Here is a 19,660-nt window from a genome sequence, read left to right on the forward strand (position 1 = left end):
GGAGTAGGTTAAACCCTGTAGAAAAGGGAGACAAAGCTTACCTGGCCTGTGTCCCTCAATGCAGCTTGTTCGGAGGTGCCTTAAAAGATAACTGTCATATTTTTTTTATTTACTAGTTTATTAGAGCTAGGCATATATACCTGAGTTAGTCTGTCAATGATTGTCAACAGATCTGTAATTACCTTATAATAACAGCTTTCATTAAAGAGAGAAGGACGGGGGCGTGGCCTAACTGCCGATGTAGAGAGTCGCATGGCGCAGAGCTCCTGGAAAGTATCCTGCTATTAATCGTTTGCCCATCTCCTACCTGGCCTTGGTGACGACAGGCAATAACTAGAAGCCTCCCTGGATATTGTGGAGCACTCCGGTCACATTATGACCCGGCAAAAGCAGAGGGAGAAGGAGTGCAGGGACGGCGGCACGGATACTCCGTCTAAGCAAGATGGCGCCGCGCACGCCACCAAACTGTCTGATGTGGCGGTAAAGCTGGGAAAGTTTGCCCGCACCCCGGCCGCTGCAGCGAATGATCCGGAGCCTGAAGCTGTGGTATCCGGTGATGTGAGTGGAGCGGAGCCCCTGAAGGCAGCCTCCTATGCATCGGTTGTACGGCAAAAGGTGGGTCCGGAGTTGCCGCCAGAAGTGGAGCCCATTTCTGAGCCTACTATTGCGGATGTATACAAAATGGTGGCGCAATGCAGCACAGCCCTCACGTCCCTGAATACTAACATGGGAGACCTCAAGGAGGAAGTCTTATTAATAAGACAAGACATGCGACAATTTAAGGAGAGAGAGTGGGGGAATTGGAGGGCCGCGTTAGCGATATGGAAGACCAGATGCCGCCTGTTAAGAGAGACTTACAGCTTGTCATACATAATGTGTCCTTGCTAATATCAAAATCTGATGATTTGGAGAATCGTCTGCTCTATCTTTAAAGTTGCTTCTGGTGGGAGGTTCTCGTGGGGATGTCGGCACCGACTTCTGTGTATGCATATGAGTAGTCACGATGTCTTCTGTTAATATAGTAGCCTGGAATGTGAGAGGAATGTCGCAGACGTCTAAACGTGCAGCTATCTTTCATGCTCTAAAGGATGTACAGCCGGCTATTGTGTGTTTATCTGAAACCCATTTGTCTGCTGATAGGACGCATTTGGCACATAAAGCATGGATGGGATGTGAATTTCATTCCACACATTCCACACATGCCAGAGGTGTTAGCATTTTAGTGCATAGATCTATACAGTTTGTTGTCTGTGAATCATATAAATCTCCCATCTTCATCAATATATGTTTAGATTGTCATATCTTCCAGTTCAGGGTTGTTTTAGTGGCGGTGTATGTTCCCCCCCCATATTCAGCTGAAGTTATGAGGCTGATTATTACTTTTACATCTAAATTCCCATTAGTTCCTACATTGATTGTAGGGGATTTTAATATGTATCTTAATGGCTCCTTGGATAAATTCCATAGTGGGCTGGGAACATGCTCTGCTGCTCCTACTTCTCTGGCGAGATTGATATAGGAGGTAGATCTCTGTGACATTTGGAGAACCATAAACCCTGAACAGCGTCAATATTCATGCTACTTGACGTCGCATGGTTCCTTGTCCAGAATAGATTTAGCAATTGGATCCCTATCCTTAGTAACCCTGGCAAAGGGTATCTCATACTTACCTCGTAGTTTATCTGACCATTCTCCATTATTGATTACCTTGGAAGTGGGTAAACACATACGTGCTACGAGACCTAATTGGCGTCTAAACCCGTTCTGGTTGTCAATAGTGGATACTGGAACTGAGATTTCTGGAGCCATTAATGATTTTTTGTCTATTAATGTAGGTTCGACGTTGATGGATATGGTATGGTATGGTATGGGATGCTTTGAAAGCATATGTCATGCTGTATATAAAGCATATCAGTATTAAAAAGTCTAAAAGTCGTGTTCTGGACAGGGAACTATCGGATAGAGTTATGCAGTTGGAGGCCAAATATATAGAACAGCCCACAAAGACTAATGAGGCGCAATGGAATGAAGCTCAAAAACTTCTGAAGGAACATATACAAACTAGGGCAGAAGATAAGCGCCTATTTATGAATCAGAGGTACTTTGCTGAAGGGGAAAGTGCGGGTCAGGCTACTTTCACACTAGCGTTCGGAGCGGGTCCGTCTGATGTTTCATCAGACGGATCCGCTCCTATAATGCAGACGTTTGCATCCGTTCAGAACGGATCCGTCTGCATTATAACTTAGAAAAATTTCTAAGTGTGAAAGTAGCCTGAGCGGATCCGTCCAGACTTTACATTGAAAGTCAATGGGGGACGGATCCGTTTGAAGATTGAGCCATATAGTGCCATCTTCAAACGGATCCGTCCCCATTGACTTACATTGTAAGTCTGGACGGATCCGCTCGCCTCCGCACGGCCAGGCGGACACCCGAACGCTGCAAGCAGCGTTCAGGTGTCCGCTTGCTGAGCAGAGCGGAGGCTGAACGCTGCCAGACTGATGCATTCTGAGCGGATCCGCATCCACTCAGAATGCATTAGGGCCGGACGGATGCGTTCAGGGCCGCTTGTGAGAGCCTTTAAACGGAGCTCACGAGCGGACACCTGAACGCAGGTGTGAAAGTAGCCTTACTTGTTAGCCACTGTGACTAAAGCACAACAAGGTCCTTCCTCTATAACATCGCTCAGAGGAAATGGTGGGCAATTGGTGACGGGAGATGAGAATATCCTGGAAGAATTCTATACGCACTTTGGAGAGGTTTATAGGTCCAGACTGGTCACTACTGACTCTACTAGATCTAGTTATTTAGAAGGGATGGATATTCCTGCCTTATCTGAGGAAAATAAGTCACTTCGTGAGGAAGACATAACTCTGGAGGAACTGGAAATGGAATTGAACTCTTTACCCAATGAAAAGGCACCTGGTGGGGATGGTCTTCCTGGGGAATTTTATAAAAAACATGGGGAGTTATTACTTCCACATCTTCTAACGGTATTTAAAGATGCTTATAGTAATGGTAGATTACCCTGTTCCATGAGGGAGGCGATAGTTGTAGTGATACCTAAGCCAGGCAAAGACCCTTCACTGGTAGATTCATATAGGCCCATTTCTCTCCTGACAGTGGATGTAAAACTTTTAGCTAAAGTCCTGGCCAATCGATTAAACAGAGTCATTCAAACCATTATTCATGATGATCAATCTGGCTTCATGCCTGGTAAATCCACGGCTTTGAATCTTAGACGGCTGTTCTTAAATCTCCAGATAGAAGGAAGGGATGTTCAGGATAATAGAGCTGCGGTAATTTCTCTTGATGCTGCCAAAGCTTTTGACAGCATTGAGTGGAAATATTTATGGGCGGTCATGACTAAGATGAGCTTTGGTGCTGTTTTTTTTAAATGGGTCAAGCTTTTATACTGTGAGCCTAGGGCTAAAATCAGGGTGAATGGTCATCTTTCACCAGCAATTGCTCTGGAGAGGGGGACGAGACAAGGCTGTCCGTTGTCTCCTTTATTATTTGCAATAGCAATTGAACCTTTGGCATGTCTTTTACATTCTACGCCTTTGATTGGAGGACTATTGAGGGGTGTTACTGAGGAACGCGTGTTGTTATACACAGATGATATGTTGATTTATGTAAATGACCTAGAGAGATCCATGGATTCTATAATATCTATGGTTTCTAAATTTGGTGACCAGTCTGGACTGCTCATAAATTGGGATAAGTCGGTGATTCTCCCAGTATCTTCTCAGATACCGTCTCGTTCTGCTGCTTTCTCTGAGCTTAAGGTGGTACACTCCTTTAAGTACCTCGGAGTGATAGTGTCAATGAACCCTATAGATTATATTACTAATAACGTCCTACCCTTGATAGAGAAATTTAAAAGTAAGATTTCTGTATGGCATAAATTGCCTCTGTCATTAATAGGTAGAGGTAATCTGCTAAAAATGATATTCATGCCTCAGTTGCTTTATATTCTGCACAAGTCCCCCATATGGATCCCTTTGCACTACTTCCATAAAATACAACAACTATTTCGTTTCTTTATATGGAAAAACAATAGGGGCAGAAAAATATGAAATACTGCAGAGGAATAAGGATGCAGGAGGTCTTGCCCTACCTAATCCTATGCTGTATTTCTTGTCGGCCCAATTGCAACACTTCAAGGGATGGGGGGTGATAGGTGACTCAGGTGGAAAGAGTGGTCGTCTGATGAGATGGGTGTCAAACAAATCTCCCCCGCTGGCAGCTATTGAAGGAGATGTGAAAGGGGAAGTAGGACGTATCCCAATATTGATGCTCACGAAGAAGGTATGGAATAAGGCTAGAAATATTTTAGGGATAGTGGGATTAACCAATATCTCGCCTATTTGGAACAATCTGGCGCTCCATGAATTGGAGGGCCTGAATGGATTCTCTAGGTGGAATGATAAAGGAATATGGAACTTAGGTCATATCTGTTCGGGTGGGATTCTAAAACAATATCAGCAACTATGTTCTGAATTTGGGTTACCCTCTTCACAATTCTATAGGTACTTGCAACTCAGGCATGCATTGGATGCTCAATCCAAAGTAGCTCCGATAGTGTTTGCATCTAATCATACACTGAGCACAGTGGTAGCTGCTGGATCAGTAAAAGGAGCAATCTCTGTAGTGTATCAGAATTTATTGGAGGATTTTCTTAAAGGACACCCATTGAGAAGCAGACATCACTGGGAAAGGGATCTAGGTGAGCTCACGGATGAACAATGGTCAGAGGCAATAGAACTTACCCCTACATTATCTCTTAGTGAAGCTGCACGTCTTTCCCATTTATACTTAATACATAGAGTATATAAGACCCCAGTGTTTTTACATAAAATAGGTTACAGAGATAGTCCAAATTATCCGATATGTGGAAGTGCTGAAGCTGATCTACTACATATGATGTGGTCGTGCCCCTCATTGACATCTTACTAGAAGGCAGTATTACATCTTATAAATAAGGTATATAACACCAAGTTTAAGCTAGACCCCAAAACTTGCATTTTAGGATTACTGCCAGAAGATAATATACAATCTGTAACAGTTACTGGGATAGAGAGAATGCTATATCAGGCGAGGAAAACGTTAGCGGCAAAATGGATCCAGACAGTGCCCCCACTTATCTCAGAATATATAGCCAGATTAAATGTAGTGATTCGCCTTGAGAGGGGTGTCTATCAAAAAAGGAAATGTCTGTCTAAATTTGAGGCAATATGGGGCAGTTGGATTGATAACTCTGGATGTTGTAGCCCTTTAGTTAGCGCTTACAAGAAGCCTACTGAGTGCTCGTTGAGTATGTTAATGGAGGGGGTTGTATGTAAACCGGAGGTGTGATTCTGAGTGTGGAAAAAGGGAGAGGTAACCCACAGCTGGTGATGTTTATGATAGATATATGCTGATAATTGATGAAGACTGTTCTACATGGAAACAGGGTATGGTGCATGAGTTGAATAATAATACCTTATGGATATATAGGTGACTGGGAATTGATGCTGATTGTTAATATAAGAGTTATTAGTGCGGTGCCGGCGCTCCAGGAATGTGGAGCTGAAGAGAAACCACCATGATTGTGTCCTGCTCTTGAGGGGTCTGGGTGGGGGGGTGGGATTGTAGGGTTACTTGTTGATGGGTGGTTACGGGTTTACGTTAAAATTGCATATTCCATTTGATTCTATGCATAGATATATGCCATGTCTTTTGTAGTCATGTGGTGTGTATTGTATATACTATATATGATTGATATTGTATATGCCCATTATTTGTAAACAATGTCTTATTGATGCTTGAGAAAGACAAAAAACTGATAATAAAAATGTATCTGATTAAAAAAAAAAGAGAGAAGGACGCTCGCTTGGCCGCTCCTTCCTCAGTGCACCTGCGCCAATGACGTCAGCCCTACACCCGGAAGAGAGGTCTTTTCTTCCGGGTGTAGGGCTGACATCATCGGCGCAGGCGCACTGAAGAAGGAGCGGCCGTGCCGAATGACGACCGGTACGGCGCAGGCGCGGGATTTGAGGCTGCAGGCAGGGCCAGCAAGAGGAGGAGAGCACTCGCTGGCCCTGTCAATCAAGTGGAGGAGGGGGTGTTTTTTCAAACAGAGGATGCGGCGGCTACCAGCAAGTCCGCCCAACTTGCTGGTAGTGAAGAAATTTACATATAATAAAAGTATGTTTTTTACTGTAATTACTGCACAGCCCGAGGTAAGAGGGGCATATATGGAATCTGCTTACATTAACAAATATAATAAGTCAAAAACTGAAAATTGGGGGTTGGGGGGTGACAGAAGCCCTTTAATGTCTCCTGTCCCCGTCCACTGCTCCCTTAAAAGACCGTTGCTATGGCTCATCTGTCTCCGGCTAGGAAGACGGAGGGGCGGTCCTTCACACTGCATGCCTGTATTAGGCTTCAGAGTGAGGAGGCGTGTCTCTCAGTAGTCCAATCTGATTGGCTGGCAGGAAACTGCTGGCTACAGCAAGTGTGTATGTGAAGTGAGGAAAAGCAGTTGTGGCCTCAGAGAACTGGCAGAGGAGCCATCTTGAGAAGATCCTCATAATGTACAATTCAAAACAGCCTTAACTAAGGGGAAAACTCAAGGAAAACAGTGGTAAATGAAGAAACTAAACATTGCTTTATGCATAATGCTACTACAGCAGTAACATATGCTGAAATTAATTTTCTTATGAAAATATGACAGTTATCCTTTAAGCCAGAGTCCCACGGAGGTGAATTTGAAACAGGATGTAGGCGGAGGCAAAAAAGGCGCCAAGATTCGCCCCAGGATACAGCTGAAGGAGGGGGAGCGGGGAGAACTTCATGCTCTGCCCCTAAAATGAAGTCGGTCCCCGGGGAAACTGCGGGGAAGCGCAGGCCCGACCCTTCTGTCGTCCCTGCTAAAGAGGCCTCCGCCTGCAGGATAACCAAGCTGTCGCTAGGGGTAGGAAAACTATAAATTGTGATGTAGATTTGGTGATATACAATTCTGCAAAGATAGATGTATTGATTTTATATGTAGCTATGATATGTATGTCCTTTTTGTATTGTAAAATATAAAAATAAAAATAAAAAGGGAAAAAAAACAAAGCTGTCGCTAAAGCCCCGGCTGAACGAAGAACCTGCAGGGAGCCAATGTGGGAGTTGGCCGCACAGAAGCCGGGGCCTCAATTAGCAGCGGCCCCGGCGGAGCACAGGACCAGAAACGCCGAGAAGGAGGAAGGGGGGGCACCGGAGGATTCTCCAGCCCCCTCACCCCCACCCCCACTCCCGACAGGAAAAAGGAGCATGGAGGGGACAAGGCCTCTGTGGGGGAATCGCTCAAGGTAACCTGCGAAGGGGAGGGAGGAAGGAGGAGGGGAGCACTCTGTGGGCCAGAAATACTCACGCGTCCGGCATCTTCTGCCCCCCTGGCTCCAGCCGGATCACTACCTTCGGTGTGCTGCCCCTTGGGGAGGGCTGCTACACCGGAACAGAGGGGACTTGTAGTGGGTGGCCGTGGTGATCTGAAGGCTGGCGGGATGCAGAGGCTTTAGGAACCTTTGGTCCTCCTTGACTTCTGGAGACTGGGAAGGAGCAGCGGGCTTGGGGACCCCCTGGTCTCCCATCTCCTGGGTGGGAGTGCGGGCAGCTAGGACTGCCTGAAATCCCACTAGAAGAAAATAAAAAATAAAAAAAATAAAAATAAAAATTACGAAAATTTGCAGACCTGCAAAGCAGGGAGGTCTGCCTCCTACAGACACCAACTGATTTAGCTTAGCCCCTGTAGGGAGGGTATAGCTGAAGGGAGGAGCTCACACTTTTGTGCTTAGTGTCGCCTCCTAGTGGCAACAGCTATACCCATGGTCAAGCCTGTGTCCCCCAATGATACGGATGAGAAATTCAGCTCTTCACCTCCACTGAACGACCAGCCGCCTGTCGGGAAAGTATGTTTCCTTCCCGGCAATCTGCTGCTCATCTGTGCGTGTAAATGCTTCTTAAGTGTCTGATCGGCTGGGGGTCGGCTCGTTGGGGCCCCCGCGAATCTTGAGAACGAGCGCCAGCGCTTCCCAGTTTGAATGTTACGCACATGCAAAGCTGTTTGTAACCAGGAAGACTGTCAGGACTTCATGCAGCCTTGTAGATACCCTGCTTGAGAGCAATATGTTTTGCTCACATGTTCCCTAGGTACATAACACAGCGCTCATTCTCATCTAAGCATTTGTTACTGGTTTTGCTGTAACAGGAGAGATGCACTCATATTCTGTCACTAGGTCTGAGCACGTACCTCTTTCTGCATTCTGTAATATTCATCAATCGCATACTGGTACTTGGGTGTACTAACCCCCAGGACTGATGCTATTTTTTCTCCTAGAAAGTCACAAACTGAAAGAATAGAATAAATCACATGTTATCATCAGAGCAAAAAGACTCCCCAACTTCTTCTCACCTCCCCAGCATGAATGCAGACAAATGGCTGTGGCAGCAGCAAGACCTCCATCCTGAGGTTCTACTGAAGCAAGCTTAGATCACTACAGAACCATACAGAGGCATCTCCAAAATGTTACTGTTATGCAAAGCTTTACAGTTTGTAATATATTGTTAGAATCTCTCTTTAAAAGGGCATCTGTCAGCAGATCTGTCCCTATGACACTGGCTGACCTGTTACATGTGCACTTGGCAGCTGAAGGCATCTGTGTTGGTCCCATGTTCCTATGTGTCCACATTGCTGAGAAAATATTATGTTTTAATATATGTAAATGAACTTCTAGGAGCAACAGGGGCGTTCCCTTTACTCCTAGAGGCTCAGCTCTCTCTGCAACTGCCATGCCCTCTCCACTTTGATTGACAGGACCAGGCTGTATCAGGGTACATTCACATGTCCGCAAGCGGATCTGCGAAACACGGACACCAGCCATGTGCGTTCCACATTTTGCGGACTGCACATGGCCGGCACTATAATCGAAATGCCTTTTCTTGTCCGTGGCTGCGGACAAGAAAAGGGCATGTTCTGTTTTTTTGCAGGGCCGCGAAATGAAAGTGCGGATGCGGACAGCACACAGTGCGCTGTCCGCATTTTGCGGCCCCGAAGAAAATGAATGGGTCCGCACCCGTTCCGCAAAATTGCGGAATGGATGTGGACCCTTTATGCGGACATGTGAATGTACCCTAAATGTGATCATGCCTAGCCCTGACTTCTCCTATAGTGCAAGTGCAGAGGGCGCTCCAGCTGCAGATAGAGCGGAGCCTCTAGGTGTAACGGCAACGCCCCCGATGCTCCTAGAGACGAATTTGCATATATTAAAACTTCATTTTTCTCAGCAATACGGCCACATATGGACATGGGACCAACACAGATGCCTTCAGCTGCCAAGCACACATGCAACAGGTCAGCCAGTTTCATAGGTACAAATCTGCTGACAGACGCTCTTTAAAAGGGGTTGTCCGTCTCCCGTCTCTCTTCCTGTTCACTGTTGCTTTGCCATAGACAGCAGCGGTGAACAGATATAAAGAATGGAAATGGCACATGCGCACAGCACGCGTCGTCTCCTCAAACAGCTGATCAGTGGGGGTGCCGAGTGTCGGACCCCCACCGATCTGATACTGATGACCTATCCTGAGGCTAGGTCATCAATAGTAAAAGCCCGGAGAACCCCTTTAACAAGTTTTTCATGAGAACTAATTGCTAAAGCCATCTGGTAATGCTGCCATCTGTAACGCAGGAAGCAGGATTGCTACAGTAGGTGATAGAAAGGGACGACCCATCTGCTGATTTGGGTTATTCTAGTGCAATATCATCACAGACATATAGTGCGCGGCTAAAAGTAAAGTGAGGTGCAGCTACCATTGAACAGTGGTCCCAGGCATGATATTACAGTGCGGGTACACTATATAACAGAAACTCCAGAGTTAATGTATCATTGAGTTGCCATGCACTCTGAACAGGTACAATTAAGGATCAAACAATGGACTCCTGCTGGCATTTGTCTGTAAGGTGTGTCCAGTACACCCATGAGAAGTAAAGGGAACATTTAGGGTACGGCCACAAATATTGCAAATTCTTGGAAATTTTTTTGCTGCAGATTTGTGAAGTGGATTAGATTTTCACAAATCTCCTCCGCACATAACGTGACATGCCATGCAGACTTTAAATCCACAGAATGTCAATATATGTGGCGCTTATCAGCCACAGATCTCACCCTTTACAATGCAGGGTGAACTCTGTAGCAATTTGACAGCATATCCACAATCATCCATTTGGGGTGGAGGGTGCCGCTGAATACCAGCAGATACACCGCAGAACAGCAGACTCGCCATGTGTGGCCGTACCCTTGAAGAGATTTCCGGGAACAGGACACCTTAGGGGGGGGGGGGTTGAATAAATTGGACCGAGCTGTTGTACAAACTACAAGCAAATATACAGAGACGCCGCTGTGCCCTTGTAAGCAGTGAAGGCTATGGGGGATATGGGGCCATATGGCAGCACACAGAGTCTGAACTCCATACAGGTTCCATGAACACAGAACCATCCTCAGCCATAAATGTACTGGTTCTAGTATGAAGTGGTGAATGACTGAAGACTCCATTCCAGGACAGTCTATGGGACAGTCTCACTGGCGAATGCAGGAAATGAATGATTTAAAGTGGCGACATACGCCATTATGACTGCTATTGTCATTTCACTAGGGGCTTTTGGCTACTAGGTGTAAAGACTAAACAAACTGTTCGGCTAAATGTAACAATTCGATGTAACCACTGCTCAAAGTTGCAGATTACAGGGAGTCTGTCACCTCCATATGGCCATATAAAGTGCATACATTGTTCTATAGCACACCTATACATGAATGTAATGGTATCTTTGTCTTTTTCTTTGTTTTTCCAGATTCTGCAAGTGTAAAGTTTAATTCATATGCAAATGAACACTCGCAAGTGCCCAGGGGCGGCGTTCACCGTGTTGGAGCCCAGGCTGCTCTGCCTTTTTTCATTATTTCCCCTCCCCAGCCTCTGCCTATGCCCACCCTCCTATTCCCTTGCGTCATCCTTCGGTCCGGCCGAGATCCCGTGTCTGCGCACTGCCTCGCTGGGCCGGAGCATGTGCACTGCGATGCCCATTGTGGGCACGGCATCGCTTTAACTACTGCGCATGCGCCGGCGAACGGCGCGAAACCAGCAGCAAGTCGTTAAAGCGATGCTTTAACAGACCGAAGGATGACGCAAGGGGATAGGAGGGAGGGCATAGGCTGTGTGGACTCCTACACAGTGAACGCTGCCCCTGGGCACTTGCGAGTGTTCATTTGCATATGAATTAAACTTAGTTTTTTTCCCTGCTTCTGCAAGTGTAAAGAAAAAGTCAAAAGGTACCATAAGATTCATGTATAGATGTGCTACAGGACAATGTAAGCACTGTATATGGCCATATGGAGGTGACAGACTCTCTAAGTTTGAAGAGGAGTGAATTTTCTTGTAATTCAGTGACAACTGGTGAATACAAATAAAAGAGAGCGTCTGGCTATTGAAACGCGTCGCTCTGTTACCCATGCATTTATTTCTCTTTGTGCGCACTGAGCTTGTATTGTTTTATGTCTGTTTCAATAAAACAGTTGTTGCAGCAGCAGTGCTCTTTTGTATCACCAGTAACTGGTTAATAGACGACATACCTGAAAGTGTGGAGGTTGCAACTCTCAGCATGTAGAACCAGAGATACGGTCCCCATGTTAACTTTGTCTGTAAGAACCATATACACAAATGAAAATGTTATTTGCCAGGCCCATCTCAGTCTGTAAGTGAGCTGGAGCAATAAAAAAAATAATAATTAGTTACCTTACATTGGTTGAACCTTACTTTAAAGGGAATCTGTCGCCCCAATATTGGATCATTATCTACAGTAATGAGATAAAGAATCCAGATCTCTATTTTTATTCTCTCACTGCACCCCCCCCCCCATTCCCCCCGCTGTCAGTGCTGCATTAAAATACATTGTCAGGACTGCTGCGCATGCGCACATTAGTCCTCTCCATTATGTTAGTACAGCACAGCAGTCCAGACTGTATATTTCAGTGCAGCTTTGAGAGCTGACAGCGGGAAGCTGGGGACAGTAGCAAAATAAAAAATAGTGATCTGGAGTCTTCATCTGAAGAACTACTCATGTATTACTGTCGCTAATAGTCCAAAATCGGGGTGACAGATTCCTTTTAAAGGTGTTGCCAGGATTAGAAACTCATGGCTGCTCTAATCTAAAAAGACCCCAACACCTGTCCATGGATTGTGCCCGTTAGTGCCGCTCAGCTACACTGAAGTGAATGGGGATGAGTCGTGATACCACTCACAAGCTGTGGTCAGGTGTGGTGCTGATTTTGCAAGAAAGCAGCCATCTTTTTCTAGTCCTGGGTAACCCCTTTAAAGGGAGTCTGTAACCACCTTTATACTGCCCCCTTTATATGTGTAAATTTTAGTTACCTTTTAAGATCTGCAGCCCTGGATTCTCAATATAGTCGTGATATTCGTGAGCTGTGTCGCTAGCTCTGCCCTCCTGCCAATGACTGAAACCGCTGTCTCTATGCACAATAATAGGGAGAACAATGCCAATCACTTGCAGGAGGGCCAGGGTGAGTGGAGCTATCGCCATAGCTCAGGGATATCAGGACGGCTTCCTCATAGCGGGATTCCAGTGCTGCCACTCTTTCAAAGTGAATTTAACAACGACTTTATATACAGATATAAGAGGGGCAGCACTGGAACCAGTGTATGTGTCACTGCCTTACACTGCCCTAAGAGGGGCAGCACTGGAACCAGTGTATGTGTCACTGCCTTACACTGCCCTAAGAGGGGCAGCACTGGAACCAGTGTATGTGTCACTGCCTTACACTGCCCTAAGAGGGGCAGCACTGGAACCAGTGTATGTGTCACTGCCTTACACTGCCCTAAGAGGGGCAGCACTGGAATCAGTGTATGTGTCACTGCCCTAAGAGGGGCAGCACTGCAACCAGTGTATGTGTCACTGCCTTACACTGCCCTAAGAGGGGCAGCACAAAAGTACTCAGATTCCCTTTAAAGAAGCTTTACCATGAAAGCCATTTATGACATATCCATTACAATAATATATTTAAAGGGGTCATCCAAGACATTTAAGGGTACGTCCACAAGAGGAGTATATATACGCTGTGGGTGGAAAATTTGCAGCATTTACAGTAGTAAGTTATAATGTGGATTTCTGTGACGGGTTCCACCCTTTGCAAATTCACAGAAAATCCACATGTAACACGCAGACTTCGCCACAAATTAGTTGCGACAAAATCTGCCATGGATTCTCCACAACAAAATCCGTCACATCCTAAAGCACTGGCTGAACACAGGGGAAGTGATAAAATACAGGGAGTGCAGAATTATTAGGCAAGTTGTATTTTTGAGGATTAATTTTATTATTGAACAACAACCATCTTCTCAATGAACCCAAAAAACTCATTAATATCAAAGCTGAATATTTTTGGAAGTAGTTTTTAGTTTGTTTTTAGTTTTAGCTATTTTATGGGGATATCTGTGTGTGCAGGTGACTATTACTGTGCATAATTATTAGGTAACTTAACAAAAAACTAATAAATACCCATTTCAATTATTTATTTTTACCAGTGAAACCAATATAACATCTCAACATTCACAAATATACATTTCTGACATTCAAAAACAAATCAGTGACCAATATAGCCACCTTTCTTTGCAAGGACACTCAAAAGCCTGCCATCCATGGATTCTGTCAGTGTTTTGATCTGTTCACCATCAACATTGCGTGCAGCAGCAACCACAGCCTCCCAGACACTGTTCAGAGAGGTGTACTGTTTTCCCTCCTTGTAAATCTCACATTTGATGATGGACCACAGGTTCTCAATAGGGTTCAGATCAGGTGAACAAGGAGGCCATGTCATTAGATTTTCTTCTTTTATACCCTTTCTTGCCAGCCACGCTGTGGAGTACTTGGACGCGTGTGATGGAGCATTGTCCTGCATGAAAATCATGTTTTTCTTGAAGGATGCAGACTTCTTCCTGTACCACTGCTTGGTAGGTGTCTTCCAGAAACTGGCAGTAGGACTGGGAGTTGAGCTTGACTCCATCCTCAACCCGAAAAGGCCCCACAAGCTCATCTTTGATGATACCAGCCCAAACCAGTACTCCACCTCCACCTTGCTGGCGTCTGAGTCGGACTGGAGCTCTCTGCCCTTTACCAATCCAGCCACGGGCCCATCCATCTGGCCCATCAAGACTCACTCTCATTTCATCAGTCCATAAAACCTTAGAAAAATCAGTCTTGAGATATTTCTTGGCCCAGTCTTGACGTTTCAGCTTGTGTCTCAGCCTTTCTTACCTTGGCCATGTCTCTGAGTATTGCACACCTTGTGCTTTTGGGCACTCCAGTGATGTTGCAGCTCTGAAATATGGCCAAACTGGTGGCAAGTGGCATCTTGGCAGCTGCACGCTTGACTTTTCTCAGTTCATGGGCAGTTATTTTGCGCCTTGGTTTTTCCACACGCTTCTTGCGACCCTGTTGACTATTTTGAATGAAACGCTTGATTGTTCGATGATCACGCTTCAGAAGCTTTGCAATTTTAAGAGTGCTGCATCCCTCTGCAAGATATCTCACTATTTTTGACTTTTCTGAGCCTGTCAAGTCCTTCTTTTGACCCATTTTGCCAAAGGAAAGGAAGTTGCCTAATAATTATGCACACCTAATATAGGGTGTTGATGTCATTAGACCACACCCCTTCTCATTACAGAGATGCACATCACCTAATATGCTTAATTGGTAGTAGGCTTTCGAGCCTATACAGCTTGGAGTAAGACAACATGCATAAAGAGGATGATGTGGTCAAAATACTCATTTGCCTAATAATTCTGCACGCAGTGTAAGTACTACTTACCTGGTAAATCCCATGGCAGTCTCCGTTACTGTTCTGCAGTGATGACATCCTGACAGAGCGCACGTGACCGCTGCTGCCAATCACTGTCCTCAGTGGTGATGGCAGCACGGTGGGCAGAGAACCACTGAGGACAGCGATCATGTACACACTGTTGGACCATCACCACTGTACAACAGCAGCAAAGACCAGTAGGACTGTTGAAGCAGTGAGGGATTTACCAGGTAAGTAATGCTTATCCTCTGCCTTCAGCTAAGTGTTTTGAATGCCCCTTTAATAATATATATATGATCAGTGGGTTCCAAGGTGCCCTGGTTCTGGAGAAGATGCTGTGCGTGCAAGGTCAGTCAGGAGTCTTTGAAAGATCTAGGGCAGGGATCAGACACCTTTGGAACACCAGCTGCTGTGAAACTACAACTCCCGACATGCTCACTTACTTGGCAGTTCTTGTAACTCTATAGATGTGAAAGGAGGATTCTGGGAGTTGTAGTTTCAGAACAGCTGGAGGGCCGGAGGTTGCCGATCCCTGATCTAGGGTTTCCATATGATCTTATGGCTGGTGGCAATCTGAGCACTCAGACCTTCAACAATTTACACATTTATCTATATACATACAAACGTCAATAATCCACTACACTTGGGTCTGACAAAGTGCTGGACTGTCATTTTTGCCAGACTACGACTATGCCCTACTGTACTGCACATCCATCCTAAATGCTGGATCCAGGGCATAGATGTGGCTGCACACCATTCACTGCATTTATGTGACCCCGTCTTACTTCCCCCATATCGTTTGATAATCTTGCATTACTTGACTCTCCTGGAATGACAGCATTTGCAGGGTCTGCTTATACTGTACAGCAAGATTTAGGTCCATATACTATAATAGACACATGGATCTGATGTCACTTGGCCACTTACTGGGTCAGCCGTTGGTAGGAGATCTCTCTTCTCTTGCAGCTCTTCTTCCTCGTCTGTACTATACTCCTCCATGGTTTCACCGCTGGCAAAGTGGATAATTCTTCGAGGAATTTTTTTCTTCTTCCGCACATCTCCGAGCTCTACACTTTCAAACTCACGGACGCCATTAACTACAACCTGCGTCAACAATAAGAAGAATGAATATGTCACTTATTATGTCATTACTATGAGACACGAGCACATTACACTAAAATACTGTCATAGCCCCCTTATCATATAGAAGGTGTCATTTTCAAGTTCAAGGGAGCCTGTCAGCAGGAAATTCATGGTTACACCAGGCACAATGCCCTGTTAGGGTTCGCTCAGTTGAATGTAATGATTCTGGACAAAGGGTACTTTTGTTCCATACACAAATGCGCAATTAAATGCACTGAGGCCGGGCCCAAGCCACTAGGTGCACCTTTGTCTCTCCTGCTTTCTCTGCCAGCCCCTTCCTCTTCTTCTTGATTGGAAGCGCCAGGTTCCACCATAGTCATCTCACTTGAAGGAGAGGGAGGGTCTAGCAGAGAAATCAGGCAGAGGAGCAAGGGTGCACAAAGTGGCTTGGGCCCGCCCTCGGTGCACTTCACTACTCATTTACATATAGATAATACTTTGTCTCCAGAATGAAACAGCAGATCGCTAAGTGAAAGGTATCATCACATTCAGCTGAGTGAGCCCTACAAGGCATTGTGCCTGGTTTAACAGTAAAATCTCCACTGACAGACTGCCTTTAAAGCGTACACTATTTCTGGCCATTATATCACTTGTATCTGGCATTTTTAGCAGTTTTCCTCTGTACACTCTGAATATCTAGTTTGCATATCTCTCAGTCATGGTGGATGGAGACTATATGTCATCCACTACAAACAGAAAGTAGAAGAGAGGCTGCTTCCTAACCTTCTCTTAGTCACTCAGAAGCAGCCCCAGGATCATGGAGGACATTACAGAGAAGTACTGACCTGTATTGGTTGGTAATTTCGCACTTGTGCTGAGATATAAATCTCCTATGCAGTCTTTATAGTGTCTCTCTGAGCCCCATCTCACTCATTCTCCTGCTCACCCCCCCCCCCCTTTCCATAGACTTGTATTGCCATGTGCCTCGTGTGGAGCTGCTCTGTCTCCAGATGGAATTCAAAGAATTTTCAAACTGAAAAGTAATTACATAACATAGGAGCTAGACATTTCTCACTAATAAAGCATATTCCATAGTTTCTTGTGGTAGCTTGTACTACTGATTTATAAAAAAAAGTTGGGTGAAAGCACAATGACTCTTTAAAGTAATATGCCATAAATGTCTAAGGGGTGGGGGGTCTAGAGAAGGGGGATCTCGTGATAAAGGTGCCTTTGCATTCAGCAGCAATTGTTGCAGAAATTTCTGCAACTGAAACCCAGTTCCCTTCATCTGGCAGGCGCTTGTACTTGCTTCCATAACAACTCCATTCAAATGTAAGGAAACGATTTTCGGATGCAGAAACTTTAACAAATTTCATTAAAGTCTATGAGCATGAAAAAAAAAAAAAAAAAAAAGCTAAGCCAGTCATATATGTCAATGGTTGGAACCCCCCTTTAACATTTTGATTTGTTAAAATTTTAGGGAACAGGAAAGGAAAGGAAACTCCCTAACACAAATATGCTCCATGTCATACTGGATTTGGCGGCTGAGGGACAATGAGTTGACATGGGCATCTTTCCTGGCGATATAAGGTGTTCACCAGGGGATAAAGAATCTGCACACATGGTGCTCAGCTTATCGCTGGGACAGCTTTATTCTGGGAACGGGTTCTCCAGTTGGGACATCCCCAAGTTATGTTCATAATGTATTATTTATTAGAAATAGGTTTAGTCTCGTTTAGGCCTCATGTACACAAACTTTGTTTTGGGCCTCATCCGGAGGCGGACCTATTCACTTCAATGGGGCCGCAAAAGATGCTGACAGCACTATGTGTGCTGTCCGCATCGTGGCCTTGCAAAACAAAAATATTTGAACATGTCCTATTCTTGTCCGTTTCTACACAAACATAGAAGAGGATTCTTTACGGTAAGAGCAGTGAGACTATGGAACTCTCTGCCTGAGGAGGTGGTGATGGGGAGTACAATAAAGGAATTCAAGAGGGGCCTGGATGTATTTCTGGAGTGTAATAATATTACAGGCTATAGCTACTAGAGAGGGGTCGTTAAAAGAAGAAAAACTGTCTCCCGACACATTCTATGTTTCTATGATCCAGGGAGTTATTCTGATTGGAGTCGGGAAGGAATTTTTCCCCCCCTAAGATGAGGAAAATTGGCTTCTACTTCACAGTTTGTTTGTTTTTTGCCTTCCTCTGGATCAACTTGCAGGATAACAGGCCGAACTGGATGGACAGATGTCTTTTTTCAGCCTCATAAACGATGTTACTGCTGCTCCTGTTCTTACACTTCCCGCATCCCCCGCCTGTCAATATGGACATGTGACGGCAGCAGTAACCCGCTGGATCCAGCATATACCGAACGCCGCCAGTGCCCAAAGGATCCCATTCACAATAATGTGGTCCGCCAGGTTTCAGGCAAGGGCAAACTACTGCTGCATGCTGGTATTTACTCTTACAGAGAGGGGGCTAGTGCAAGGTGGCTGGGATCTAATGGTTCAGTCCTTCTAGATGGCTGGGGCACTGATCGGCACCACCTACTGAACAGTAATGTAGCAGAGCTGAGGTTGCTGTCTGCGGTGACGCTGAGACATATGCCGTGTGCTGTGGACATATATACACTGTACAATCACGGCACAGTATAATAACGGCTGGCACCTGAATACAGTACACGGGTGTCTGCCAAGTCAGGGACACGTGAGGTGTCAAAAACATAAACTTATTATAAAACTATTTACCTCTCCAGTCGCCATAGTATTAGATGTCAGGTGAAGTGAACGCTCCCTTCCCCAGACTGCCAGGCAACAACACAGAGCTGAAAGCTAGCGTCTCCTCCCTGCTGTGCGCTCCACGCCTCGGTCTGACACTTCCCTGCGTTCCATGCCTCACTCTGTCAACGTAGTCACTTCCTTGCGTTCCATGCCTCACTCTGTCGACGTAGTCCCTTCCTTGCGTTCCATTCACAAAAGCGGCACTTCTTTGAAAAAGTGAATCACTATTGGCGCTGCAAAGCCAGTCACAGCAGAGGCGGCAGCCAACAAGTGACATTTTGTTGCCGCCTCGGCAGCCAACAAGTGACATTTTGAGCTAGAGGAGTCAATCCAATATTGACTGAGCGAAGGGACGTTCTGCAGCTGCGCTATAACAGAGCAGACTATACGCACGAATAGACACTAGATGGCGCCGGAGAGAGAGAGAGGTGACGTCACGCTCCCGCAGCCTCTACTAGATGATAACACGGCTCAGTACTCGCCGGGCGCGGTGGCGTGCGTCTGTAATCCCAGCTACTTGGGAGGCTGAGGCTGGCGGATCGCTTGAGTCCGGGAGTTCTGCTCTGCCCTGCGCTATGTCGATCGGGTGTCCGCACTAAGTTCGGTATCAATATGGTGACTCGGGGGGAGCTCTGAGCCACCAGGTTGTCCTAAGGAGGGGTGAATCGGCCCAGGTCGGGAACGGAGCAGGTCAAAACCCCCGTGCCGATCAGTAGTGGGATCGCGCCTGTGAATAGTCAGTGCCCGGCAGCCTGGACAACACAGCGAGACACAGACTTTTTATTACTACACATTTGTTACATCTATCAGTACTATTAGCAACTTTAACACAAATACATGTTATAGAGTTCAGTTAAAGTTCAGTTCATATTGAATATTATTTCTACCTATGCTCTGTGCCTCT

At 45.6% G+C, this 19,660-nt stretch overlaps 1 protein-coding gene across 2 annotated transcripts in view; it reads right to left on the reverse strand.

The window, feature by feature from the left end:
- Positions 1–18,903, reverse strand: part of FAM177A1 (family with sequence similarity 177 member A1) — a 33,768-nt gene extending 14,865 nt beyond the window's left edge. Inside the window, exons 1-4 of one of the 2 annotated variants that reach the window (XM_040412567.1) lie at positions 18,724–18,903; positions 15,819–15,995; positions 11,649–11,715; positions 8,279–8,376 (exon numbers count right to left, since the gene is read on the reverse strand). In XM_040412567.1, the coding sequence (XP_040268501.1) occupies positions 8,279–8,376; positions 11,649–11,715; positions 15,819–15,995; positions 18,724–18,738 (357 nt within the window). In that variant the 5' untranslated portion in view covers positions 18,739–18,903. Of the gene's footprint in view, positions 1–8,278; positions 8,377–11,648; positions 11,725–15,818; positions 15,996–18,723 lie in introns of both variants that reach the window. The other variant, XM_040412566.1, reaches the window with a different exon arrangement.
- Positions 18,904–19,660: the final 757 nt, after the last annotated feature.

Source organism: Bufo bufo, chromosome 11 (assembly GCF_905171765.1).
Source record: "Bufo bufo chromosome 11, aBufBuf1.1, whole genome shotgun sequence".
NCBI classification, from domain to species: Eukaryota; Metazoa; Chordata; class Amphibia; order Anura; family Bufonidae; genus Bufo; species Bufo bufo.